The 27,134-nt window shown below is 42.1% G+C and overlaps 4 protein-coding genes across 4 annotated transcripts; 2 read left to right on the forward strand and 2 right to left on the reverse strand.

The window, feature by feature from the left end:
• Positions 1-1,465: 1,465 nt before the first annotated feature.
• On the forward strand, positions 1,466-6,371 carry cnga2b (cyclic nucleotide gated channel subunit alpha 2b; the record flags this gene model as incomplete). The annotated part of the gene is made up of 7 exons (XM_080509023.1): positions 1,466-1,566; positions 1,654-1,764; positions 2,419-2,595; positions 3,006-3,113; positions 3,251-3,357; positions 4,188-5,588; positions 6,367-6,371. 7 exons carry the CDS (start codon positions 1,466-1,468, stop codon positions 6,369-6,371), a joined length of 2,010 nt encoding a protein of 669 aa, XP_080365149.1.
• A 1,687-nt stretch (positions 6,372-8,058) lies between these two features.
• On the reverse strand, positions 8,059-12,030 carry rraga (Ras-related GTP binding A). The gene is made up of 10 exons (XM_080509233.1): positions 11,933-12,030; positions 11,449-11,578; positions 11,259-11,358; positions 11,103-11,169; positions 10,791-11,013; positions 9,339-9,434; positions 9,132-9,254; positions 8,952-9,043; positions 8,743-8,858; positions 8,059-8,649 (listed from the first exon to the last, which is right to left on the reverse strand). The coding sequence occupies exons 2-10, from the start codon at positions 11,473-11,475 to the stop codon at positions 8,546-8,548; spliced, it is 948 nt and encodes a 315-aa protein (XP_080365359.1). The 5' UTR covers positions 11,476-11,578; positions 11,933-12,030; the 3' UTR covers positions 8,059-8,545.
• Positions 12,031-13,999: 1,969 nt separating this feature from the next.
• Positions 14,000-17,772, reverse strand: chmp1b (charged multivesicular body protein 1B). The gene is made up of 8 exons (XM_080508240.1): positions 17,611-17,772; positions 16,204-16,301; positions 15,952-16,098; positions 15,796-15,864; positions 15,617-15,724; positions 15,481-15,524; positions 15,299-15,371; positions 14,000-14,782 (listed from the first exon to the last, which is right to left on the reverse strand). Exons 1-8 carry the CDS (start codon positions 17,624-17,626, stop codon positions 14,735-14,737), a joined length of 603 nt encoding a protein of 200 aa, XP_080364366.1. The 5' UTR covers positions 17,627-17,772; the 3' UTR covers positions 14,000-14,734.
• A 3,153-nt stretch (positions 17,773-20,925) lies between these two features.
• On the forward strand, positions 20,926-23,229 carry LOC308139564 (terminal nucleotidyltransferase 5C-like; the record flags this gene model as incomplete). The annotated part of the gene is made up of 2 exons (XM_080509024.1): positions 20,926-21,784; positions 22,304-23,229. The coding sequence occupies 2 exons, from the start codon at positions 20,926-20,928 to the stop codon at positions 23,227-23,229; spliced, it is 1,785 nt and encodes a 594-aa protein (XP_080365150.1).
• Positions 23,230-27,134: the final 3,905 nt, after the last annotated feature.

Genomic DNA, 27,134 nt, shown 5'->3' on the forward strand with positions numbered 1-27,134 from the left:
TTTTTTTTACTTTTTGCTTTAAAAATAACAGAAAAGAGAAGAGGGCGACTAATGTCATCTACACTTTTGAATAAAATTCTATCACGACGAGTACTGCTGGTGCAGCATTTTATTTGTTTATGCTTGTTTCTATTCTATTCTATTCTGTCTGATTTATGTGAAGACAATGAAAATGCAAAGTCAGTCATTTTTATCTACTGTGACGCTCAACCTTGAGAAGTCAAGTAGCCATAAAAGAATATGTGAAACAAATGGAAAATGTATCAGAAGAACATTCATTTAAAACACACAAAATAAAAACAGCCTGTTGAGCCTCTGCCTCCTTTGTGCACTCAATGTCTCCTGGTCTGTGCCAAGGAAAAGAGTCAACCAGGGGGGGTTTTCTCAGAAGAATTCTCAGAAGGAGGAGGAGGAGGAAGAGGAGGAGGACCATGTGGTCGCGCATCTCACACACTTCAATAGGAGACTAATGGACAAGACTGGAAGGACAAGGCTATAGTGACCGTCTTTAACCGCCGCTGCAGGATTATTTTTCTCCCTCATAACGTCCACTGCAGGTGCCGAGGATGAACTTGCTGCAGGTGTGCCGTTGTCAAGACACCTCAAGGTTTTTAGTGGGATAACTAAGTCAAACTAAGGTAAGATTGAAGATGAGTATAAGTCGTTCTATTTCTTCTTTATTCTTCATGTCTTTTAGTGACGCAGAGTTTATTATAATTCTTGTCATTAACACTTGAATCTTCAATTAATAATGAACAGGAGTTTTGTGTGCGTGGTGATGCATTATAAAATGACAGACAAACGACAATTACATTTGTGCTGAAATAATATGGGTGTACAGTTCAATTCAAATCACGTTTTTTTTTTATGCAAAAGAAGTGCCTGGTTGCTCCATCACACTTCACTCTCACTCACCACAGCAGTTTCCTCAGTGATGCAGCTCTCAAGGGAGGCCAGCTGATTGGCTCAGCGACCGTGTGTGCGTGTGTGTATGTGTATATGTGTGTGTGTGTGTTTTCGTTAATGATCCACCAATTAGTCACACAGTGGAAACAGTCCTCTAAATACCTCGTCACCTGTCCTGGATGGAGGTGTATCTTTGCCCCCCTACCACTCCTTGTGGTTGGATCCGGTGTTTCGATACTCTTCACAGTTATAATTTACAACCTGATATCGGTTAACGTGCACTGGAGCCTGTCTGGTATAGCTGCTTCAGTCTCCACAGCAACCTCCTGCTGGGTGATGGGCCAGGCGAGGGACCGTGGGCCAGGTGAGGGATCCCAGTGGGGCCCCCCCCTCCTCTGGTCCCCGGACTGTAATCTGCCTCACGCACCATAAACAGTTTCCTCTCCTGTCAGACAGTCAGTGAGAGAAAAGAGCAGGAAGGCACATGCACAAAATGGGTTAAACGGCAGCAAAGCATCGTGTTTTATTGAGTTGTTTGCCCACCCTGTCAGACCGGAAGATGACGGGTCAGGTGGCAGAGAGAGACCGCTCACCCCACAACCTGTCCGTGAAGACCGCCTTGGACGAAGAGATCGAGAGAGCGGAGAGTATTCTCAGCAGGTAACCGCAGCTTCGTCGCGTGTCGGAACGAGGCGTTTTCTGCGGCAAAAGGCAACTCACGTGTACGTCTCGGCTTTTTCCACGCAGGGTGCCGTCTATCTGCGATGACACATCCTCAGAGCTCCAAAGAGTCGCAGCTCTTGACCCTCATGGAGGCAATTCAAGAAATTCTTTTCACAGGAACGGAGCCGTCTCAAGGTAAAACCGCAACAAAGCAGCTGTCTCACGGCGCTTTCTTCACGATCACTGGCTGGAGAAGCTGAAATATTATTATGTAGCTCCTTTCACACTCAAATAGCTCAGAGTTTCTTATTGGAGCATGGAGGATTCAGCTTTGTGATTTAAAAAGAAAAGCATTTGAAAAGCATATTTTAAATAAAAAAGTACAGGATTTTTTTGCACTTTTTAAGGTCAACTATAGAATTACTATAGAATTAAACCTCAAATTCTCACTATTCAAATTCACTTTTTCAGGATCATCTGTACATAATAGTACAAAATAGAATTTGTTTTAATTAATGCTCCTCTAATACTCAATTACTTTTATTTATTGGGAAAGTGACCATGTTTGGTCTTGTGCATCATGTCTTGTTTACTTCTACACTTATAATTGGAAACTGAAGAAAGTATGCAAATAAATGAATACATTTTTTGTATTATTTCTTCCATTTCTCCTCTAACATTCCCAATTCCCACTAAGTTTACCTGATTTATGAAGTCGAGTAATTGAGTTATATAATACATTAAGCCCATTCAGAGAACTTCTTCTTCGTGTATCGTTACATCGTTACTAAAGTCATATTTGTGATTGAGGCCCTGAAAGTGTGTTTGTGGTCCTGCTGTGTGTGTCAGGCTGGTGAGTCTGGTGGTGCGACTGAGGGAATGGGCACACAGGAGTCTGTTGGAGGAGGAGGATCGGCCAGACTCCTTCCTGGAGCGTTTTCGTGGCCCCGAGCTGAGGACGGCCCCCAGCCGCATCAGCAACACGCAACCAGACGCCAATGGCAACAATGCCAAAGAGATCTTCAGGTATGCCGGCTGCCAGCCTCACACATTACCATGCACTTTGTTGTGCAAAAAAAAAAAATCAGCAAGAATACAACCATAGAATAAACATGACTATGAGAGGGTAAACATCTCACAGCATCAACATGTCATTGCTTCAGAGCATAAATCATTATCTGTGAACTCTTTGATACTTTCAAGGCTGTAACTGATTATATTTTCTATATGTGGCCGACAGAAGTAGCGTGTTTATTTTTGCTTTATAATGTAAGGAAAAGAAGATTCAAATGCTGCTTTTACTTTCACAATAGATGTAAATTTGAGGTGTTTTGACATAAACTACTTTTGCAGATGGTCTGATTTTTTTTTGGTCCTACTTTTGGCGATAATGAGCATTTCGTCTCTTGATATTTGCAATCTACTCGTTCTTTCAGGAAAAAGTGGAATTTGTTTGTGGTGTCCCCATCTGATGATGCATACTACCGCTGGTTATTTGTCATCACCATAGCAGTGCTCTACAACTGGTTCCTCGTGGTCGCCAGGTAATAACACCAACAGTCTGTCAGTAAACCTGCTGCTGCCTCGTGACCTCCAGGGATGACGATGGATGTTGTAAAGAGGTGTACTGTCCTCTCTGCGAGACTACAGCGACACATCATTTCTCCTTTTGTATTGACAGAGCGTGCTTTGACAAGTTGCAAGTGAGCAATTACATCTGCTGGCTGGTGTTGGACTACATCTCTGACACTGTGTACATCATGGATACTTGTGTCCGACTTCGCACAGGTAACCTGCTTTAAAACAAGCTAATCCAAGTCTCTGAAAGCCAGCTTTAATCTGGCTGTGCAAAACCAGGTCATGATTTCATCCTGTAATGACAATAAAGTCGCAGGAAACATCAGTCCTGTAGTTACGGTGGGAGCCAGGAATAGATGCAGGTAAATTGAGGTTGAAGGTTATTTTTACAGCTGCTATGACGTCCAGGTTGAGGCTCTGTTTTTATCAGTCCAGAATTCACAGTTCATCCTCGTCTCGATAAACTTTGGCCATCCCATTTAGGTGAAACCAGGATGACCAAATGACCTGTTTGGCCCAGAGATGTCCACTTTTCACATCCTGTCTGGGGGTGTTTCATAAATCCATGAAAATGTCTTGTTTTCATTCGTCCTCAGGCATGTATTTAAATTGACTGGTAATTTGCAGAGCATAGCCACGTCTTGGTTTCGTCTCTCAGTCCTGGCAACATGGCTGCAAACCAGCCCACGAAATACTAAATTGCTGCTTTTCAGAGGAACTGAAGAAACAAAAACAAAAAACAACGTAATTTACTGACTGGAATGTTTTATTTTTGTATGCCTCGAGTAAGACTTGAAAAGAGAATTCAGTTTGTTGTGTTTTTATTTTATATACAAATGAGTCAATATTTCTATCATTTTTTTTTTTATTTCACATGTTTTGAAGTTTTTTCTTGATGAAGTATGCTGAGTGAGCCAATCCAAATTTGTGTCTTTGTTTACGAAGTGATCATATTTTGTTCGAGAGGAGGAATACTTTGTGTCCATTCGGTGTTGAGGTAAAGAAGTACAGCTTGTGAACAGCTGTTTGTATCTTCATAGGATTCCTGGAACAGGGTTTGCTGGTGAAGGACCACACCAAGCTGAGAGACAGCTACGTCCGGACGCTGCAGTTCAAGCTGGACGTGTTGTCCATCCTGCCCACTGACCTGGCGTACATTTCCACCGGCATCCACACACCTCAACTCCGGTTTAACCGCCTGCTGCGCTTCCCGCGCATGTTTGAGTTTTTCGACCGCACAGAGACGCGCACAAACTATCCCAACATCTTCCGTATCTGCAACCTGGTGCTTTACATCCTGGTCATCATCCACTGGAATGCCTGCATCTACTACGCGATATCCAAGTCTTTGGGATTTGGCTCGGACACCTGGGTGTTCCCGAACACCTCCAAACCTGAGTTTGCCACTCTGACACGGAGTTACGTTTACTGTCTTTATTGGTCAACCCTCACCCTCACCACCATCGGAGAGATGCCGGCCCCAGTGAGGGATGAAGAGTATCTCTTTGTCGTCTTTGACTTTCTTGTCGGGGTGCTGATTTTTGCGACGATCGTGGGAAACGTCGGCTCCATGATCGCCAACATGAACGCCACCCGTGCCGAGTTTCAAGCTCGAATCGACGCCATCAAACACTACATGCACTTTCGCAAAGTCAGCAAGGGATTAGAGACGCGCGTCATCAAGTGGTTCGACTACCTCTGGACCAACAAGAAGGCGATTGATGAGCAGGAGGTTCTGAAGAACTTGCCGAACAAACTCCGGGCTGAGATTGCAATCAATGTACACCTCGAAACCTTGAAGAAAGTTCGCATCTTTCAAGACTGTGAGGCAGGACTGCTGATAGAGCTTGTGCTCAAGCTGCGGCCACAGGTCTTCAGTCCGGGAGACTACATCTGTAGAAAAGGGGATATTGGCAAGGAGATGTACATCATCAAAGAGGGGAAACTGGCAGTCGTGGCTGATGATGGGCTCACACAGTATGCTCTCCTCACTTCTGGCAGCTGTTTTGGGGAAATCAGCATTTTGAATATCAAAGGTAGTAAAATGGGGAATCGTCGGACAGCAAATATCCGCAGCTTGGGTTACTCTGACCTCTTCTGCCTCTCCAAGGACGACTTGATGGAGGCAGTGGCCGAGTATCCCAATGCTAAGACTGTGCTGGAGGAGAGGGGCCGGGAGATCCTGATGAAGGAGGGTCTTCTGGACGAGACCGCGGAGAGCGGCGGGTTGCATAAAGAGGACACGGACGAGAAGGTGGAGAGGCTGGAGTCCTCTCTGGACACCCTTCAGACTCGTTTTTCTCGCCTGCTCAACGAGTACACGCACACTCAGCAGCGGCTGAAGCAGCGCATCACCCTGCTGGAGCGCCAGTTCAACCGAACGGACTGCGGCGCCGAAGCAAGCAGCGACAATGGCGCAGGAGCTGAGGTGGCCAATGATAGTGAGTGTGGGCCTGTGGCCAATACAAATGGGTCACCGCATGCAAATAATGTGCATATACAGGATAAAAAGAGTCCTATATTAAAAGACTAAATCTACAAAGAAAGCTTTGAAAAAAAAAAAAGAAATACTTTTTTTCTGGTTGGAGTTGTTCAAAAAAACAATAACACTCTTTGGAATCTCCATTATTGTTTGTAAAAAAAAAGATGGCTGCATGCAAATAAAAAAGAAATAAAAGGGGACAACACTGCCGTGAGCATCAATTCAGACGAGTCGATGCACAAATCGGTGAGTTTGATGTGTGGATGAGTGGCAAACTGTAAAGAGACAGGTTGAATCAGTGCTTGTTAAACAATGATGAGGCTGAAACTCCCTGAAAGCTGATGGGTGTCACAGTTGTCGGTCACCTGTAAACACTTTGTGTTTGCTTGCATCAGCAGAGGGATTCTGTTCTCCTGACACATTATGGTTTATGTTCTGGCGCTGTACACCTCGTCTCTTGCTGCTCCTCCTGAGGGGAGAACGGTCTGAGGGGAGATGACAGTCTGTGATTTGCGAACTTCACGTCCGCAAACACGCTTATTTTCCAGAGTAGTTTGTTCAGTTGGATCTGAATCTGACTCATAAAGATGATAAAAACATCTTTTCTGCATTTCCCCTGCTATTTTTTCCAAGAAACTGTAACAAAAAAAAAGAGTGCCTAAAAGTCTATTTTCTCACGAGAGGGGAGTCACTTGAACTCTTCATTTATCGAGTTTTTGGCCTTTTTTTACTTGCAGACTGAAGTTAAAACGAGTTTCCTCAGTCCTTCCTGAGGGTGCTCCCATTTATTTGTTTTTTCTGCAAGCTCACTCTCTGAGGAGAGGGACTGGGGATTTTCCAGTTATTCAGCTTTTGCATTCCAGGATACAACTCAACCACATGAGCAGTGTTGATAAGCGCAGCTGGAACAATGAGTCTGCAGCAGAGCCGCCAATAATAAAGAAGCAGGAGGTAATGGCCACATATCCCCTGCAGGCCCTTGAGGAGTGGGTGGCATCAAGTAGCACCAACACATTTCTGGTTACCAACTACAGTCTGCGGAGGAGAATCCTACTGGGTATTATCCTATAACTCAGTATTAGAAGTCCATTTCATTATCTGAGACTGCAATATTCTGCAATCTAGACTTTACTTAACAGCCAAATCTATTTAAATCGAAAAAGCAAGGGATATTTGACACAATTTTATATTTGTGGCTGACAAATATAGACTAAGAATATGCTAACAAAGTTAAACTGACGCTGCCATCTGTCAATGACTCGATTACAAAAGGCATTAGGTTTTCAGATTCATTTTCGGTGTTCATTAGTCCTATCTTTATTACTTAAAAATATCTCTAGAACAACCTCTGAAATGGGTTCATATAGAACGTCACCCTGTTTTAAGGATAAACGGGCAAAATCACAGTAATTAATTCTCCGAGCATCTTTGGTTTTTCATAGAACGAGTTAGTTACGATAACCAAATACAAATAAGAAACAAATGTGAGCAGAAGGATTTCGTCTTAAAATAAAAGATGCCCTATTTTATATTAAAATAAGTGTGGGTCTTTTCAAATGCTCCCTTTCATAGGGAGTGCCATCACAAGTCATTGCAATGAACATGTTTTGTTTGAACAAAAGAGCAATAATCCAGTTTAACTTTTTTTTTAACAGCACAAAGGAAACGTTAAGAGTTAGAACTTTTAAAAATATATTTAGCAGTTTTATGAGATGAACGAAGCCACACAGCAGAGCTCTGAATTCACAGCATTTCCAAGCTTGGGAGTGCTTGTGGCCATTTATCTGTCCATATTTGCACTGTGGCGGACTGCTGACCCCTCCATGTTGTTTGTTGACAAACGTGAGCTGGGTCTGGTCCTGACTTCATGTTGAGCGAAGCGGAGATAGAAAGTTCATGGATATAAAAAGGGCTGACTGGACAGCACTTGGTGTACATTGGACTGAAAACCTGCAATTTAAAAAAAAAACCTTAACAGATAGGTTGTTTGTTTTTTTTGAAACTTCATTTGCCAGTTAAAATGTATTGTTTTAATCTCATTTTCAAAATAGGGAAATAAGAACTGTAAAGAAAGGCACGCAACACTGCTGAGCAACATTTAGATGAGTAGAGTAACTATATATGGGTTGTTTGGTTTGTGTCGCTTTAATCTGATCAAGACGCATGGATTTTTGTTTCATTCTAAACAATATATATCAATTATTCTGATGCACACTTCCACAATTCTAATAAAATAATTTTGACTTGACAATAATACCTGCAGCTGTCACTTTCCACAGCTGACTGCTGCGTCTGCATCATGCTGCACCGCCTGGTCGGGCGCAGCAGTCGGCTTGTTCAGCAGCTGCACCAAGACAACTGCTGAAATGTGTCAAACAGGCTTCATGTGGATGAACTCCACACTGAGTACAAGACTTCATTACCAGCAATGAGAAAGGGGGACCCATTTATAAAAAAAAAAAAAAAGCACACCACTTTTATTTCCGAATATAACTATATTGTTTGAAACAGCTTACAAACTGCATTTAAAAATCAAACAGTATCTTCCGCTCATCATATGGAGACGACGTTCCCAGATGAGCCAGTTTCACTGCAAGGTGTAAATGAATCCGTGTATGACAAAGTGTGACAGCAAAATGCAGCCCTCCCCGTACCGCAGTAAAACACGACTACTTAGTTTTTCCTCGATGTCGGGTTTGGACGAATCTTTCAACATATTTTGGTGCTCGTATAATCACTGTAGAAATCTGACCAGAACAAAATAGGATTTCTTCCCTAATACATGTGATTGATGTGAAGATACAGAGGAGACTGTGCGGGGCCGCTCATGTATATTAGAGCTGGGATACTGCAACATGCTTGTGTGCAGTCTGTGGACTGATTGGCTTGAGAGGATCCTCATGGCGAACGCAGACGCTAGCGCATCCGCATGTGCAGGCTGTGCTTGGGCCCATCCACCCGCTCCAACTTCTCAAAGTGTTTCCTAGCATTGCGGATATTGATGAGAGTGGCTGCAGATGCTGCAAAAATAAAGACATATATGGGTTATTAAATGTTACCACCCCGAGTTGTGCGTCGACTGAGAAAAGCAAGCCACAATCTTTAGGACTTACGGATGGAGGGGTCCGACATGATGACCATGACGTACGTGTTGGAGGTGAAGACGTCAATGAAGGCTGCAAAGTTTGAATTTCTCACTTCCATGCTCTGGAAAGAGGCTGCCAGTTTACTGGAATAAAAAGATGAATAAAAAAAAAAAAGGTATAGGTTCCCTTAACGACCTGTGGAAAAAGGAGGTTCCCTCTCTCAAGAGTGAACTTACCTACAGCTGAGCTTGAACTGTTTGATGATGTTACTGATCTTTTCAAACCTGTGGGCGTCACGCTGCTCTTTGCACTGATAGTGGGAGATCACCTGCCATCACGAAACACACCAAAATTATGGACTCTGAATGACCGGTCCAGATATTGCGAGACGGGGTTTCCACTGAGGAGTCTCTCACCAGAAAGGTGGCTCTCTCAAACAGAAGCACTTCATCTGCCTCTATGATCTGTGCAAAATTCCTCAGGTTCGTCTCCAGCTGCTGGACGTTCGGGATGAGCTGATACACTATGCTGGACCAGGCCTGTAAAGACGTTTTTGAAATGCTTCTTAAAAGCAACAGTTTTGTTGGTCTTCACTCAAACATGCAGCCAGTCAAATCAACAACCTTATACAGGGTCTCATCCCAGATTGATGTCCGAAAGCAAGTGCAGGCCAAAGGCCTGGACAGTCTCTTCAGATCTTCTTCCCTCTCCTTAAAGATCTACAAAGAGAGACCACAGGGTGAAATTCACACAGCCTGCAACTTACAACAACACATTCCAGCCGTCAACTTTACTGAGGTGTACCGACATTTAAAGCCCAATATCAAGTTGTCATTGGATATTTAAGAGGTGGACACCTGAGCAGGTACTGAGTCTTGTAGGTCACTCCTGAAACCTCCCTGTGAGTGGTCGAAAATACTTCAGGCAGATGAGTCGACTCATCTGAGAGAGTAAAAGAGAGGCTGTGCAAAGCCTCAACAGGCCACAGGGTGAGGTAGTGCCTCTAAACCTTTCACAGTGTAGGCAATCAGATTTGTCATCATCAGTAATTCATTACTGTGTTTTTATTCAATTTGCGACGGTGATAAATGCAGTCAGTGATTTCATTTGAGGTGAGGGTTTCCTAAAGTGAAGAATAATCCAGCTTTAAGAAGGTTTTTAACAGCAGTTTGGAAAAGCACTTTAAGAGTGGGACAACTTATTGCAGCCAACTTGCAAAAGAAACCTGGCTGTTCCTTAAATCAAGATTTATTTTTTCTAGACGGGAACGCCATCAGGCGTCAGCCTTCATCTACTCATGTTGATGCTCTTATGTTCTTACACACAGACAAGAATTGTAAATTTAAAAAAAACAGCTCATATGAGGGGCCCAAAAGTTTGTCCCAGAGATACTTTGCTTCAGATTGAATGTGATATGCAGCACACACCTGGTATTGAATGGATGTTAAAGTAGGGTTCACTTCTTTCCAATTATTACGTGTATGTTTACAGTGGTAAATGCATTAAATTTAGTTTAAGTTCATTTATAAATTTATCATTCATTCCTGATTTAAATAACTCCCACATTACTTAATGTTGCTTCTGTAAATTCATCAGAACCAACTGTAGAGTCACATGAGTCAATGGTGCCACCAAATGACAATCATTTGGTTAGTTTACAACTTGCAGCCTTGAAATCCAGCAAAATGTAACTATATATAAAACCACCGACTATGTTAATGTGCTACTGGTTTTGCATCTGTGAAGAATGCTGTACCATCAGTTTGTGGCTTTTGTTGAGTTTTGGTTTTTTTTTCCAAACAGGTGACACTTCTGCTTTGTTATAACAGATGTTGATTAAAGCCACTCAGACATTACCAACATCTCGAAATAATGCAATATATTCTAACCAACTGAATATGGTTGCTCTCCCCCTCTATTTGATGAGCACATATGACCATAAATCTCTAGAGGTAAGTGGAAAGTCGACACATTACGCTCCACTCAAGAAGCACGGCACGTCTGTGCTGCAATATCAAAAAACAAAAATGTGTCACTGGAAGTAGAACGCCAGCACTGATCACGTTAAAACTCACCAAATCTCTCTGGTCTTCCTGTACCAGGTCCATTTTGTGCACGAGGCAGAACACTTTGGCATCGGGGGAGTTCTGCAGGATGGCCTCCAGACACGACTGGTAGTAGTGCATGTCTTTCTCCAACTCTCGGCTCTCAACATCAAACACATAAATAAGAACCTCTACGTTTCTGAAAATGTTGTCCCTCTGGCTGGTGAAGTAGTTCTCCATGAATGTGTCCTGTCTGGTGAGGGTTGAAAAATCACAAGGGCACTCACTATAGCAGACGGTTTCAAAGTGTGCAAGCTGGCCCACAAATCATGATCAACTTACCCTCCGCAGTCCCACAAATTAAGAACCAGATTGCCAAGAAAGCGTACATGGGAGTGCTCCACGTCAACTGCGTCCATAAGAGAGATGTTGGCACAAATCAGATCAAACACACACATTCAACATTGAAATAGATAAATCTCTTCAAACAAATCTCACTTGTAGCTCCAAGGCGACGTGTGTCCCGAGCTATGTAATTGGCAAAGATGATTGACCTCATACTGGTCTTCCCAGACCCACTTTTCCCCATCAGTAGCACCTGAAAGCAGCAGGAGGGAGAAGACAGCTGATTGAGGCGACAGCGTCCAACATGTGGATTATAACACTGGCGTTCAACAATGTGCCATACCTTTTTCTTCATGGCTGTGCTTGACATCCCCCCCTCAGCAAACACGATGTAGAGTCGCAGGTCAGATGACTGGAGAGAGAGAGAGAGTGTGTGCAGCAGCAGCAGCAGCCCTCCTCTTCCTCTCCTTCAGCTGCGGAGCAAACAAAACACGGGTCACCTCACCTCGCTGCTAACTGAGCACCAAAACACACCGCGTAAACCCCCAAACACCGCCACGTCGAGTCAACCTTAGCATTATTACGCACAAAATAGACAGAGTGGCCACTAAATGGCTTTAAAAACAATGTCTCTATTCCGCGTAAACACTCGAGCTAATGCTAACTTCGTTAGCACGGCGAATAGCGCAGCCAAGCGCAGATAAAACGGCCTCGTAGCTCCGTTAAAACCCCGGATCGAGGCTCCTACTCACCCCGAGAGGGTCGAGCGGCTATCGGGGCTACACTTTAGATTGTCTTTATGCCGGATGAAACCGTGTATACATTACTTGGCAGGAGCAGGCAGCGAAGTCAGGAGGATCAGCTGCTTCCTGTTTTTACGCCTGATGTCACATGACGAGCCCCGCAGCTCACGCGCCCGCAGTTTATTCTGACAGGCACGCGGAGGCGGGGTTATCAGCGCGAGGCCAACTCAGTTTACAGGTTTCCCGGTTAATACCTGCAAAGTTTAAGATTTAGATTATGGATGACAGTGGAGCTTCGGTCTCAAAATGCAATAATAAGAACAAAGATCTGTTGGATGCCTGACAGGCGAATGACTTTATAGTGTTAATTATTTTAAAGTACAATCTGCGAAACCTGCTATATGAAAATGACTTATTTGACCCCCCAAAGAGGAAAGGTTATGGATCAGCACTGATCTTGTCTCCATGTCACTCAAAACAACAAATCAAGCCATACATTTGGGTGTAGTTATGGAATCAGTTTTCAATTACATTAAGACAATAACAAAACCAACTCACTACCTCCTGAAAAGAAATATCAGTCAAATACTGATACTGATAGTGACCTGTTTTCTGTTGCGCTTTGAAATGTAATAAATTAATTTGTTTGCAGACTCTGACTATATATAAACTTGTTAGACTTCCCTCTTAGTAACTGATTCAAACTATAGTAATGATAAACCAACCGAACAAGTTTAAATGGGTGATTTATGTAGACCAGGAAGGGTTTGGTTGCTTAAATTAGCTGTGACTCACTTTATGAAATTAAAGAGCGACTGAAGGTTATGAGTGTGGAGTAATTTCTTTACTTTATATAAAAAACTGTTTGCAGAGTTGTGTTAATGAAGTCCTGACAAAAAAGTGCTTTATCATGTCAGAGCAACATGATTTAGAGCCCTCAAGCGGTCACTGTGAGTTAATGCAATAAGCAGAGTCGTAAATAAAAAAAATACACATAATAATATTCGAAATGTATTATTTTTAATACTATACTTTTTAGAACTTTTTTTTTGCTGTTATGTCTTTTTAATCTTTACAGTGTACAATGTCTGGTTAGCTGGTTTTGGCCCACTGGTCATATGTTTCATACACCTGGTACTGAAACCTTTATTATTGTGATGAAAATGAAAATATTACACTGAGAATTTCAACTGCCTTTAAACAGATAACACAGTTTTTCATATAGCACTGAAGTAACATACAGTATTTATGTGTCCATTTCTGTGAATAAATGACCTAAAGTGACCTGCATCATTTTTGTCTCACTCTTGTGAGTCAAATAAAATACCACAAATAGATTAATAGTCCCATTTTAATATATCTTATGATTAGATGTATTTTTTTTAATATAAACTGGCAATTGAATATTTTTAGAATATTACTTTATCTGCAGTCCTGTTATCTTCACTTTGACCTATTTCTGTCATATAGTGGCTTTTATTGCTTAATGTTAGTGTTCATGCAGCTGGGAAAATTGTGACGTTACCAGAAAGAAAAGTCTAATTTCCCATTTGTGAGCATTCACTCGACAACAAAAGACAACTAACAAGTTTACCAAGTGAAAATTTGCCCATAAATGAGCCATAGTTTCTTCACCTGTGTAAAAAACAAAACAAAAAAAAAAACTTCAATAATTTAGTAAGAAATAAACTTTGCATCGACTTATATTAAAATACTCTCGCTGCTAGTTAAACAAACAAGGTTTGTTTATTAGAGAGTATTTCCTTAGGACAGAGCAATTTACATGCAGCTGCATAAAGATTGTTGTATTTATGGATATTGCATTAGCTTCTGAGAACTCCCAGAAACTCACCATTTTCCCAGAAACTCCTGAAGAGAGCGTTGTGTGTACTTTTATACTTAGTTGTTTTTCTGAGTCAGCTCAATAACAGATGCTATATTGGCTTCATAATAAGGATAAACTAAACCATTTGAGTGTGTCTGATATGTGTAAACAGTCCTAACATTAAAACACAGCAACATCAGATATGTCTAATTTTAGATATACAGTTTACAGTGTGACAAAGTACGCTTTGAAAAGGTAATATCACAGTGAACAGGACATTTATAGTAGTTTGTAAATGAATAACTTTAATCAGAAAGGAAAAGAGATACAAGTATTATAAAACTTTATTCTTTACTTGCTGTTTAACCTGCAAATTGTAACCCCCTTCCCAAATAATCAGTGAGTCATGCCGGAGACGATTTCAGGCAAACTCACAAGCGTACAGTCCAGGATCTTGTCAAAATAGCGATCCAAATTAAATATATTAAAACAAAGAACTCAATTCACCGATAAAGCGGGAAGCCTTTCAAACTCTCATACCGTGAAGAGAAAAATGCATACATGTTGTCCGCGGTACGACAGATATGAGAACAGAAACTAAAACCATCCTAAACCTTCAGCTTTTCCATCACAAGAAGATGAAATACACATTGATCTGGATGATAAAACAGATTATGAATATGAATAGATTATGTATAATAAGCATATTTGTCATGCTCTGCTTTCAGTTTGTGCATTTTCTTAAGTATACACATTTACCAATTATGTTCGATTAAAATCTTTTTGGGAGAAAAGTAAAATCAAGAAATGTCAAAACATCCAGAAAGGGTTATGGTAAAGGTGACCCAGGAAAGTGTGGATTCGCTGTGATGTTAATAGTGCACAGAACTAAAAAGAAGGGCCTTTTATTTTGTTGGGATATAGAATGAAACAGTAGCTCCACGACAGAGACACGAGATGTAAATTGAAGAAAAGACGTAAATGGAAGATGTTTGAAAGTGATATTCAGGTAGTGTCCGGTCGATTTCAGAGCTCTGCGGTCCAACAGCAGTCCACTGCAGTCACTCCATATGATCTCGGAGTTTGGCGAGCCTCTGAGACAGTTCGTCCTGCAGACGAGAAAGAGAAGACGAGCATGAGGAGAGCACTGTAGGCAATCATATTGCTTTGGACTTTTATCATCATAGCATCTACTATTGTTCACTTTAAGTGTTTAAAATTGTAATTTGTGTTCTTGCTTTCACTTTAAAACAGTTGTTGTGAAAATAAATACCTGAAAAATCCCTTTGAGTTTCATAACAATTGCATATAGGAGATGTGCAAGTTTCACTTAGGTGTGATCACTGACAAACTATTAAAGTACATTATACAAGGGTGTCATTTCTTAATAAAGCTTCTGTGGAAATTTTATTTTTTCAAGCTTCAATAAGAATATCACCTCCTGATATGGTGCAGTTTGTGATTTCACAGTATTTGGTTCCATGCTTAATGGAGTAGTGAAGGCAATAACTTCTCTTTCGTTAATGCCAAAGATGTCTTTTTTTTTTTTTTTTACCACATTTACGTGACAAACAGTTAACATACTTAAACGCTTTAGCCTCAATGTATCATCAAAGCATGAGTACCTGTTCTGCAGAGGCCACGCTGGTTCCCACTGATCCTGTCTGTCCCTGTGGGAGCTCCATGTTCAGGTCCAAGCTAAGCAAAAGAAAAAGGAGAGTCATGACTTACAAATCAGCACAACCGTGTGAATACAGTTGGTGGGGAAGCCTATTGGATTTAATGCGTTTTTAAAAGAATCAGTTACCCTGCTTCATCAGCCATTTCGTGCATCAGTGACTCCACTTGATTCTGAAACAGACATCATTCATCGTGTTCACACGGAGGCTCGACATGAAAAGGGATTCACAACAAGAGGAATATGATATTATGCATCATGCTACCTGTGGCGTTGTGAGCGTTGTTGTGCTGCTCATGGTGTCCTCCATATGTGCCGTCTGCACATCCAGAGTTTCAAACTGGTGCTCAAACTTCTCCATGAGAGAGGAAATCTGAAAGGAAATACAACTATTGTATCATAATATCTTTGGAAAATATAATAAAAGACACCAAGGTACAATACCTTTTCCAGGTTCATGCCCTTCAGAGTGGCCTCCATTCCTTTCACGACACCAGCCATAGATTTTGTGACCTGACAAACAAATATATTGGATAGTTAAATTGATTTAAAGAAAAACGGATGCATTTCTGAAACGCCCCGTCACTTAGTTTTGTTCACCTGGTTCATTGTGACCGCCGTCTGGACTCTTGCTGCCACGGCATCCACCCGTGCGCTCATCCTCAGGAAGTTCACAGATTGATTCTTCTGTCTGATGGCGTTCTCTGCGTGGATCCTCGCCACCTCCACATTGCCCTTCTGGATGGCCTAGCGACGACAGAAGGCAAAGAGACGGTTGTTTAAAGGCCCCAGGAGTGTCACAAGCTTCCTGAGAGCAAGATCCTGACAACCAGCTTCATTGCAGACGCCTACCTTCTTAACTTTCGTCTTCTCTGCTTTTTCTTCTTTATCACATTTTTTGGAATTTCTTTGCAGTTCTTTGGCTGCAAACTTTAGATTGAAGAGATGTTCTGGGGACGTGAAGTTAAAGCCCAAACAACACAGAATATGACCATTTTCAATAGCATTGCAGACTTTGAAAACTGTGTGAACACAGTTCAGCATAAATACATAGTCTGGATTCATATTTGATATTTTAATAGTTGCGGCAACTTTTATATCTTGTAATAAGTGTTGAAAAGAAAGCTACTAACAACACCTATAACTCAACTTATTCGATATGTTCTGTAAACTGTCTGTAGCATTTAGCTGTTATTTCATGAAAAGTTGATCAAACGCAGCTAAATTTGATATAAATGTTATTTACTTTCAGCTCAAGTATTTTACTAAGAGAAGCTCAAACTAAAGCAAGATCACTAAATCAAACAGGCGTGTTAAACGACTGTCCTGTATTCATTAATCATTGAGGTAATAATCTTTTTAACAGACCGGAAACTATTTTTCACAAAAAAAAGAGACATTTCTGAAATAATTATCAAGTTCATATAAAGTTGTAAGTGGCAGCAGAAATAAATATGCAACCCTGTGATCAAAGAATTAAAAGAAGAAACTACCATGACGTCGCTTGTCCACCAGGGAGCACTCCTCAGTTAACGATCCAAAAATAAAGTACTTTGTTTACCTTGTCGACGACACACAATCCATACAAACACACAGTCAGATCGAAAGAAACTGTGAAAATGCTGTTTTTGACAAACACACAACAACTCTCAACTCGGTTCTTTCAAAGTTCCCCTCAAAAAGTTGTGGTTTTGAGCCAGATGTTTGGCATTGCTTGTTCTAATTAAAACCAGAGGATTTACCACCACTCAGTCAGAAAGATCTTTACTTAATAGCTTCGTCGGAACAGACACGTGTTATACAACAGGTATTTGGGGGGATTTCCCTGTATCTGTAAGGCTCCTGACAAACCCCCATAGTACTGTGGTACATTAAAGTATGAATGCTGAGGCCTATTAAGACGATCAGATAAGTTTCCTACTTTATTACTGACAACACCAGCCCACAGCCTGGCTTCGTGGATCGGGTTTAAACTACCGAGCAGTGTTTTTACAGCGAATAGCAGTCTTGAGTGCCCGAGGCCTTCAGGTACTGCCTTGTCGCGCTTCACGACGCCAGAAGTCACTGCGAAGTTCAGCTCACTAAGTCGGGAACAATATGTACCTTTGTTCGGTGCCCGAGCGATTGGGTAGGATTGCATACGCTCGTCAGATAAATCTCAGCAGTATCGTCGTAAAGTACCGTGTTGTCGCTCTGCTAGCCTGGCATGACGTTATCGCCGCACTCCCCTTTTCCTCAACCGCCGTTTAAAAAGGATACTGTCCATGGCCGGCATCTTGGCGTCGTTCCCCTGGAAGTCAACAGCCACACGATCGAAAATGTAATAACGGTCTTCAAAAACGAGCAGTTGAACGAACCAAAATTGGCCAGAAAAACTTCAGCCCTCCGGGTTTCGGTCGTCGCCTTCTTCCGCACTTCCTGGTGTCCTACCAAAATACGAGTGACGTCAGCGTCACGTGTCGACGACAGTGTCCCATTCACACGTCACGGGGCAGCGGCCCCGCCCCCACCTAGTGCAACGTGAATGAAAAGAGGAAATATATAAATAAATAAATAACAATAAATAAACACGGCCACTTTTAACGTGTAAGACACGAAAGACCGCGCGAGCTCCGTCCATTACTGGGAAGAAAGCGGATAAAAGTGGCCACGGGGTGCAGTGGGCGGCGATCGCGGCTGATTGATGATTAGATTTACGGTGTGGTTCGCGGCGGGGAGAGAGGATGACTCACTCCGTCTGATGTGATGTTTCACCCCGCAACAGCTCGCCAGTGCGGTGGCACGCCGGTACTTCAGCCCGACGCGTCGGTGCGCTCCGCCGATTGCAGCCAAAGTTTCACCAAACTATTAAGAGGCATTTAGACGCGGCTGATTTGCGGACTTCGTTTGAAACTTGCGCGGCTGTCACTATAGTTTTGGACAGCGATCGAGCGTCGTGATTTACCGTAAAAATTTCGTGACGCCTGATCGCCATGGAAACAGTGTTCCTGCGCTGAGAGGAAACTGTCCGTGTTAACTTCAGCATCAACCTTTTTTTCCACAAGGTCTGATAAACCTGTTGGATACCTCTGTGCTTGTCTTTCCCCTCTTGTCTCTGCTCTGGCTTTACTTTCCACTGCAATTTCACCAGGTGAGTTTTTAAATATTATATGTCATGCTGGCAAAACTGCAGTCACCTGTCATTTGTTTTCCTCCTTCAGCATCAATTTAAATAATAATAATAACAAAATCTTAGAATAAAATCAACTTGTAAGCTGCATGCTGCAATTAGTGCATTAACAAATAAATAAACAAACATTTCAAACAAGATATAATGGCCTCATTTAGAGTTTAGAAACAGCTGCAGTGAGACATTAAAAACCACAGTGGCTTAATGCTGAAAAATGTCCACCAGCATGCATGTCCCCAGATCACGACCATCTGTATGCTCAATGATATTGCCTGTAAAAAGGCTCCAATGCACTCAGGAGGCTTCCTAATTGAATATTTTGTGAGTTTCACGGCCCTAACGCCACCTCAAAGTGATATATTTGGTCTATTATTTCTTTTGCGCACAGTGAGAAAATCCAGGAGAGCCAACGTGTGATGCCTCGTTCAGTGGCTGTATGACTCATATAGTCTTATCTATAAAGAAGCCAAGTGGCAGAGGAGCAGTTCTGCTGCAGGACCGAGCTGATGTAACCCCGCAGATTCACTAGAGGCTGCTGTGGGCCATGCTGCCATGTGTCCCCCCGAGTTTCTGCCACCGTGACTGTATTTCTTTTTTTTTCCCTCTCTCTCCCACCGATGACCGCCAAATGCTCACACAGACTGGTGATGCAATAAGCTGCACTCATTCAGTGCACTCAACAGATGGAGAAGTGTTGTTTACAGTGCATCACACGACCAGACCAGGGTGGAAACAACACAAATAAAACACACTTTTCGGTTTAGTATTTTTATTCAATTTTAGTCACTATGGCTGTAGTTTACTATATGTATTAGAATGCCACACATTGATTGTCACCTTCAAGGTGACAATGTAAAATGCTTTCAAGAAACAACATGATAACGTGATTGAGATTTGACTTTCACCTTTGAGGGCATATGTGATAGACTGGATATTGTTGCATCCTTTGAATGCTAATTTATTTCAAGCACTGGCCTGAGTTTGATTGACAAGATTCTGATTCAGATAAATAAATGTATGGTGAAACAGCAGGAAAAGAGCAACTTATCCATAACTGTAAACATCCCTATTTTTATACTGTGAGAATATATTCCTATATACTTACAATAGTGCTTCTTTGTCGTGTTTTGGTAATATTAAAAAATGTGGCATTTGCTTTTGAGCTGAATGAGTCACAGCAATATAATGATGACGCAACCTTATTCTTTAGCATATTTTCATCTTTCAGTCTCATATGTAATATTTTTTTCCCCCTCAAAAATAAATCTACAAATGCATTTTTGTGAAAATAACAAACACTCAAAAACATGTGTTGTAATCCAACATTATTCTGCCCATTGGTAACTGCAGCGTCGTACGCATTGTTTAAGGTGACAAGCCTCGGTTCAGCACTCCCTCCTCAGAGGCTGAGGCAAATCAGATCTATTCAGAGTCACACACAAAAAAGCAAACAAGTCGAGCCTGTCTTTCAGAGATCTCCAAACCAGGTGTTTCTCTCTAGATGTAAAGCATAATAGATGACAGACGGGTGAGTCACCTGTGACCAGCACCATTGTGGAAGAAATGTAACTTGGCAGTCGTAGATTGTTTATCGAGTGCAAAACTGAGGTCAGAGACAGCTGGTGATGTTCCTAATGTTTTTGAAATACATCCTTTCACTGCCAGAAAAGTCTACATCAAAACTCGTTAATTTATTCATATGAGAGGTTGTATGTTGACTACATACAACCTCTCATTAGGTTGACCTGTAAAATTATTTCATTTTACAGGTCAACCTTCATAGATGTTATGATGATAACAGTAGTATAGTGGCAATCAAAAAGGAATACATGTGTAAGCAGGCTGCCTGTATTTCTAAGTAAACTGGTTTAATAGTTACAGTTCAAGCTTTAACTGTGCCATTTACTGATACAGTACCATAATTCTGTTGCCATCTAGTGGCAGTTTACAAGACAAAATGATCAGCGAGCCATTTCAGTCTTCAGGGTCTTCTATTACTCCTAAATGGTAAATTCCAGAATTTTTAATTACTCTAATGACCAGTTACCTCAATCAAAGATGAATGACATGGAAAACATCTCTGACAGAAACCATTAGCTCATTGGCTTCACATTTGTTTGAATGCATTTATGAATTACGGATATCCCGGCAGGAGATTGAAAATAAAAGGGCAAACGTCAAATGCCAATTCAAAGGCCAAGACTTTGTAAAAAGATATTCTCAAATGTTAAACTATAGATCAGGTTCTACATCCTCATGATGCTTACATGGAAGCTGTATCAGTGTTTAACACCATTTATGACGTGCAGGTATAGTTTCAGCTTTGCAGATAGGCCTCATTACTTCATGCGACATCCTCCATAATATGATGCAAATGTCAGATCTTTATTTCACAGGGAAGGACGATGGAGCTTCAAACGGAGAAGAGGTTCCACAACTTGACCCTTGAGCAAGTCCAGGCTCTCGACAAAGTCTTGACAGAAGTAATCCCCATTCACGGAAGGGGAAATTTTCCCACGCTGCAGGTGCGAGCAAAAGACATCATTCGCGTGGTGAAGGATCGACTGGTTGAAAGAGAAATCCAGGTGAAAGATATACGTCTCAACGGAGCGACTGCCAGCCATGTCCTGGTGAGAGATAACGACCTCGGTTATAGAGACCTGGACATCATTTTCGGAGTGGAGCTGCCGAGGCAGGAGGACTTCCAGGTGATCAAGGAGGTGGTGCTGGGCAGTCTCCGGGACCTTCTGCCATGTGGAGTTAACAGGCGCAAGATCACTTGCCTGACCATGAAGGAGGCTTACGTGCAAAAGATGGTGAAAGTTTTCAATGAGCATGACAGATGGAGCCTCATCTCTCTTTCTAACAACAGGGCGAAAACCGTGGGACTCAGATTTGTCAGTTCCCTCCGGAGGCAGTTTGAGTTCAGCGTGGACTCCTTTCAGATTATATTAGATCGTATGCTGGAGTCCTACTGGGAGACTGAAAGGAAACAAGGAGGGCAATTGGGTGTGAATATGGGGAATTTGTCTCAAAGAGACAACGAGAATAAAAAAGAGCAAGAACGGTCCATTCCTCGGCATGACGGCAAAGAGGAAACTGAAAAAGAATCAACAATGGTCACCAGTACAGATAGCCCATGTCAAGACGTGGCCATACCCGCTCTTGAGAAAGAAAAGGCTGAGCATGTCGATGGAGAGCTGGAAGCACCGCTGCTGTTGGAGCCTGAGCGAGTTCAGTTACAGCAGGAGGAAGAGCAATCAGGTCAGGTTGAGGATGCTCGTTCAGAAGAGGACATTGTGTTTGAGCTATGCAAAGAAAGTGCAGCGGATAAAGAACAGTTCCATAGTGATTATCAGCTAGTCACCTCGACTAAAGCTTCATTCACAGATGAAACAGATTCGCCAATGGCGCAAGCATGTTTAAAGCAACAGGCTAATGAAGAACAATGCGAGTCACAAGCTCCCAAACCTGCATCCACAGCACATAGTGAGAAATCAGTTCCACAGGACAAGTCTCCCTGTGACGATATTCCTCAATTCAAAATAGACTCAATAATCTGCAGGACTGAAAACACCCAGAGCCTCCAGGATTCCCATCTTGAATGCGCTTTTCCTCCTCCAGCTAAAAAAACTTGCAGCACCTCACAGGCTATTGTACCAGATTATTGCCCTTCGCCAAAATTACAAAGAAAAATGTCTCGAAAACTGATTACTAAACCTGAAAAATGGTCTCTACTGACCGATTTGTCAGACCTCACGACACAACTTTTTCCGCCCATAGAAATACCCAAACCACTTCAGCCGAAACCTTCTTTGCAGGATGCTGCTTCAGTTCATGGCTCAAATGTACCAATCTCCATGTCAGAGAACACAGAGGGCCGAGACATCCAGATGGCTCCCACGACCAGTGCAGCCAGTACACTTCAAGAGAGAGCTGGCTCCAGCGAAACTGTTGAACAAACTGTGAAACCAAAACATTCCAAAAAGCCTCCTGATTCAGACACTCAAACCCACACACGCACAGTGAATGTCGCCCCACAGCCTTCGGCAGATGAGCAACGGCCTAAGTTGGCAGACGTCCTTCAACACAGCAACAGGGCGAACTCATGGTCTGGAGCCGCAGGGGAACCCACCATAGTTGTGGAAGCCGAGTGCATGTACGGGGATTTTGAGCAGGCCGTCGACCATCTACGCCGTCGACTGATCGCCACGCACAACCCTGAGGAGATCAGAGGCGGGGGCCTGCTCAAATACAGCGACCTGCTGGTGAGGAACTTCAGGCCGGCCAGCGAGACGGAGATCAAGTCCTTGGAGCGATACATGTGCTCCCGCTTCTTCATTGACTTTCCCGATGTAAGCGAGCAGCAGCGGAAAATCGAGGCCTACCTGCAGTGCCATTTCATCGGCAGCGAGGAAACGAGCAAGTACGACTACCTGATGACCCTGCGGCGCGTCATAGACGAGAGTACAGTGTGTCTGATGGGGCACGAGAGGAGACAGACACTCAATATGATCACGGTCCTGGCTCTTAGGGTGCTGGGGGAGCAGAACGCCATCCCCAATACGGCCAACGTCACCTGCTTCTATCAGCCGGCTGCCTACATGACGGAGCCCATCTACAACAGCTACTTCATCACTCAGCCCCAGCCGCAACTGGTCTATCACCCTTACCCCATACATGTCCACATGCAGACTGGGCTGGTGTAGCCACGGTGACGTGCCCACACAGAGGCATGCGAGCTGATTTGAGCATGGTGCTCCAGCAGAGGCACACGTGGAAGTTTTCGCAACAACAGGCAACTGCGGGCGCAACGTTGTTTAATGTCTTGAATCCCCTCCTGCTTCGCACGTGAGAGACAACGAAAGGGCCGAACCGAAAGGAGTGCGGAGGCAAAACACGTTTTCCCTGTTCGGAACGGATTTGGGGAGGACCACCTTTCAGAGAACTTGTGAAGCGGACTTTCTCGAAGCCGAGGGCCTTTGTTCATGAGGCCGCTTCAGCTCAGCTTGGCCGGGCTCTGCACTGGCCACCCTGTTGAGGAGAGTGTCTTAATGTGACTTGACAAGAAGCCTTTCTCACATATTAAACATCCTATGAAAAACAAATATGTAAGTCTTGAGTAGAGTCTGATTTAACATAAGTCCTTATCGTTTCTGAGGGGTTAAAAACTCAATATAGATGTTTTTTGTGAATCATCTGTGTCTTTAGAGTAAAGTGTGACTATACCTGTGTACAGAACTAGGACATAATTTACTGAAAGAATACATGAGAGAGAAAGGCTCTTCTAGTATTTATATGATATTGTAAGTTCTTTATTCGTGAATGTGAAAGGCGAGGTTAAGTGTCTTTAGTATAGTTTTGAGCTGCTGTAACAAGAAAATCTCCCACATGCAGCCAATGAAAGTTTAAATGAACATTTCTCAATACATTTTCCCTCAAAACAAATACAAATCTGAATAAATTAAATAATATCTATAAGTATTTGAAAAGGGATCTAAACTAAAGATTGATGAGTAAAACTTCAAACTGACCAACCTGGTCTTCTGGACCACACCTGTGATGCCTCACAAGATACAAACAGATTGACTTGTCAGAATATTTGATCTCCTTCGGTCTCACCATGTCAAAATTTCCTCCATGTGTGAGTGATGCTGATCAGTAAACAATATCTGTAAGTAATATATCGGTGTTTGACCCACAAAAAAAAACATTGGAGGATTCTTTTTTTAAAAAGGGCAATTTGTTTTAATTTCCTAGGATCTGTTTTGGCATCACACCAAACAATACATTTAAAAAAAATTGTATGGGAGACTAGGATTTTTCGATGATAGCGGTATAATGTCATCATTACTATTAAACTAAATATTGTGTAGTTTAATTTGTATAACTCGTTTTACCCGTTTCATTGTGTTTTTACCAGAAGATCTTGAATATCAATGAATAGCCCAACAACTCACAACATATTTCATATTTGAATTTAAATAAATAGTCCATCCAACATGGAAAAACCCCCCACCTCACAACAAATTGATAAACAGCGACAAGAAAGAAATCTCATAGAACATCTATTACAGTTTGAATGGAGAGAATCGAGCTTATGTAGACATGTAAATGAGTTATTGTGTTACTTCACAGAGGAGGGGGCGCCCCACCAACAAATCATGAATGAAGCCTCGGCTGTCCTCTTTTGAATTTATTTGGAGAGAACAGCTGGAAAGAACATCTGGAAACAAAATCTCTCTTCCATTGTCCACAGGTTGAGCAGACCTTCTGTGTTACACATGATGACAGTTGTTTATTGTCGTGGTCAAAGTGAATGTATGTTTTGTCGGGGTGTGCCGGCCATGGTGTGCAGAATGTAACCGGCTCATTTTCATGATTTAAGCTGGCGAGAACGCAGGCAGGAGTTCTTGCATTCTGTCCCCGTGTGTTTATAGATGCATAATACAGATATAGAGTCTTTTTTCCCCCATTTGTTTTTTTTAAAGAGCCAGTTTAAGCACAGATCGGGGTTTGTGGCCTATTCATTTGAGGTCTGAGACTGAAGCACAATGTAAATGTACTTAGACGTGGTTAAGTGATGAAGGTGTTTTAAATGCTTGTGATTCTCTGAATAAATATTAACAACATCAAAAAAAAATGTGTGCAGTAGTGGCCCATGTAGCTTAAAAGTGGCCATATCTATCTTTAGACTCTGGGTTTGTCGTGTATTGTTAAAGAACTGTTATGCCTGTAGAGAAACTCCAAATCCTCCTGTTATAGCTAGTTGATGAGATTGTTGTGTTATTGTGATAATAAATATAACACAGCCACTGTTTGTCCGGAGTCCTTTCTTTGTGTTTTGAACTTTGTTGTTCCTGTCTTGATACTACTGCCTTATCGCCAGCGTGCCGAGCACATTACAAGTCTATTGTTGTTTATATAATCACAGTGTAGCACGTCAATAGCCTTTTCCAATACACTCTATACGTGGTTGGTCAGCAGACAAGCCTTTTTCTATTAATTCTTTGACGGTCTTGCCTTTTTAACTTCCAGTTTCACCTGGAAAAGCATCTGGAGTAAAAATCTTTTCAGTTAATGCTGACCCATTAAAAAAAATTATTGCACAACAATTGAGACACTTTATCATCAAGTGCACTGAATACAATGATGAATTAGTTGCTAATTACTTGCCTAATTGGCAAACAGTTTTCTTCCTGATCACAATTTCCGCACCAAAAAACTGAGCATCTGCCGTCTCATCCGCGTCAAAGTTATGTAAACGGCCTCTTATTCATCTGAATGCTAAAAAATACAAAAAAGTCACATTCATATGAATTGTACTGCCGTCACTTTTCGCTCTTGATGACGTCCTCATGTACACAGTACATGAACCTAAATGAGCACATTGCCTCCTTTCAGACCAGCCATTTAAATTTGTATGATCCTCCGGCATCTCTGCAGTTTCTAGGTGTGGCAGAGCTCAGTGCGTCACGGCTCAACCTTGTTTCTTCCTCGTCTGACTCACCCGAGCTTTCAGTGCATTAATGCAGTTAGGTTGTTGCCAGTCGCACAGGTTTATGGCCACCGATCAAGGCAGGAAGACCGTCCCTGTACTCTGCAACTCCTGAGTTTCTTCCTCTTTTGAGGTTTATGCTTTTTATCAAAGACAATAGATGACTCACTTCAAGTGACGGTGAGGACACTTTTGGAGTTTTCATATAAATATCAGAGTACTACTTATAAAATGCTGCAAAAAATTAAAAAAATAAAACATCAAGCACCAATCAGACAAATCATTTGTTTTATTATAAAAAGAAACCACATACAATCAAAACATCGCGTATAAAAGAGTTACGTTTTCCACCTACAGTAGAATGCTAATGTATTTGTCATCAACTACTCTGATGCTTTTCAAGACTAAACCCTCGTCTACTGTATGAAAATAAAATTCCAGAATGAGAATCACAGTCATCTCACACCATTATTTCAAGTTAATGCTGCCGCTCGGAGTACCCGATTTGTGTTTATATCTGAGAACACTGAGCAAAAAAAAAAAAAAAAAGTGAAAATCTCCTCCGAGGCCCGTTTCCTCACGTCAGTGACTACACGCAGGAGGACGAGGAGGTGTGTTTGGATTAGAGCACCGCAGCGCTGAAACCAGAATGTGAGTCATCCCCCCCCCCCGCCCCCCCCCGGTATCTACTGACTGGACGTTGCCTCAAAACGATTTTGTGTGATTGCACAGCTTTTAAAGTAAATCTCGCCGTCACCAGTGCAAAACCGAAAAAAAAAGAAAAGAAAGAAAGACAAAAAGAGTAAGAGATACCTTGTGTTTGAATACAGGGTCACTCAGATACCACAGATTATAATGAAACAAATCAACACAGTGATTGTATAGAGCAGCTCTTCTACCCCAAATCAGAAGCATGATGAGGACGAGGGCGAGATACATGGCACAACAGTCACAAAGGATCATTTCGCGTTGCTGCCATTGCTTCAGATTAGAACCAAATGAAACCTTCACTTTAATCAAACATACATTAAAAGAGATTTCTACTTATGTCTTCCTGAACTCTTCAAACATTAAAAAAAAAAAAAAAATTCAAAAAATTGAGTCGAGTGTGCTGGC

This window comes from Blennius ocellaris, assembly GCF_963422515.1.
Source record: "Blennius ocellaris genome assembly, chromosome: 14".
NCBI classification, from domain to species: domain Eukaryota; kingdom Metazoa; phylum Chordata; class Actinopteri; order Blenniiformes; family Blenniidae; genus Blennius; species Blennius ocellaris.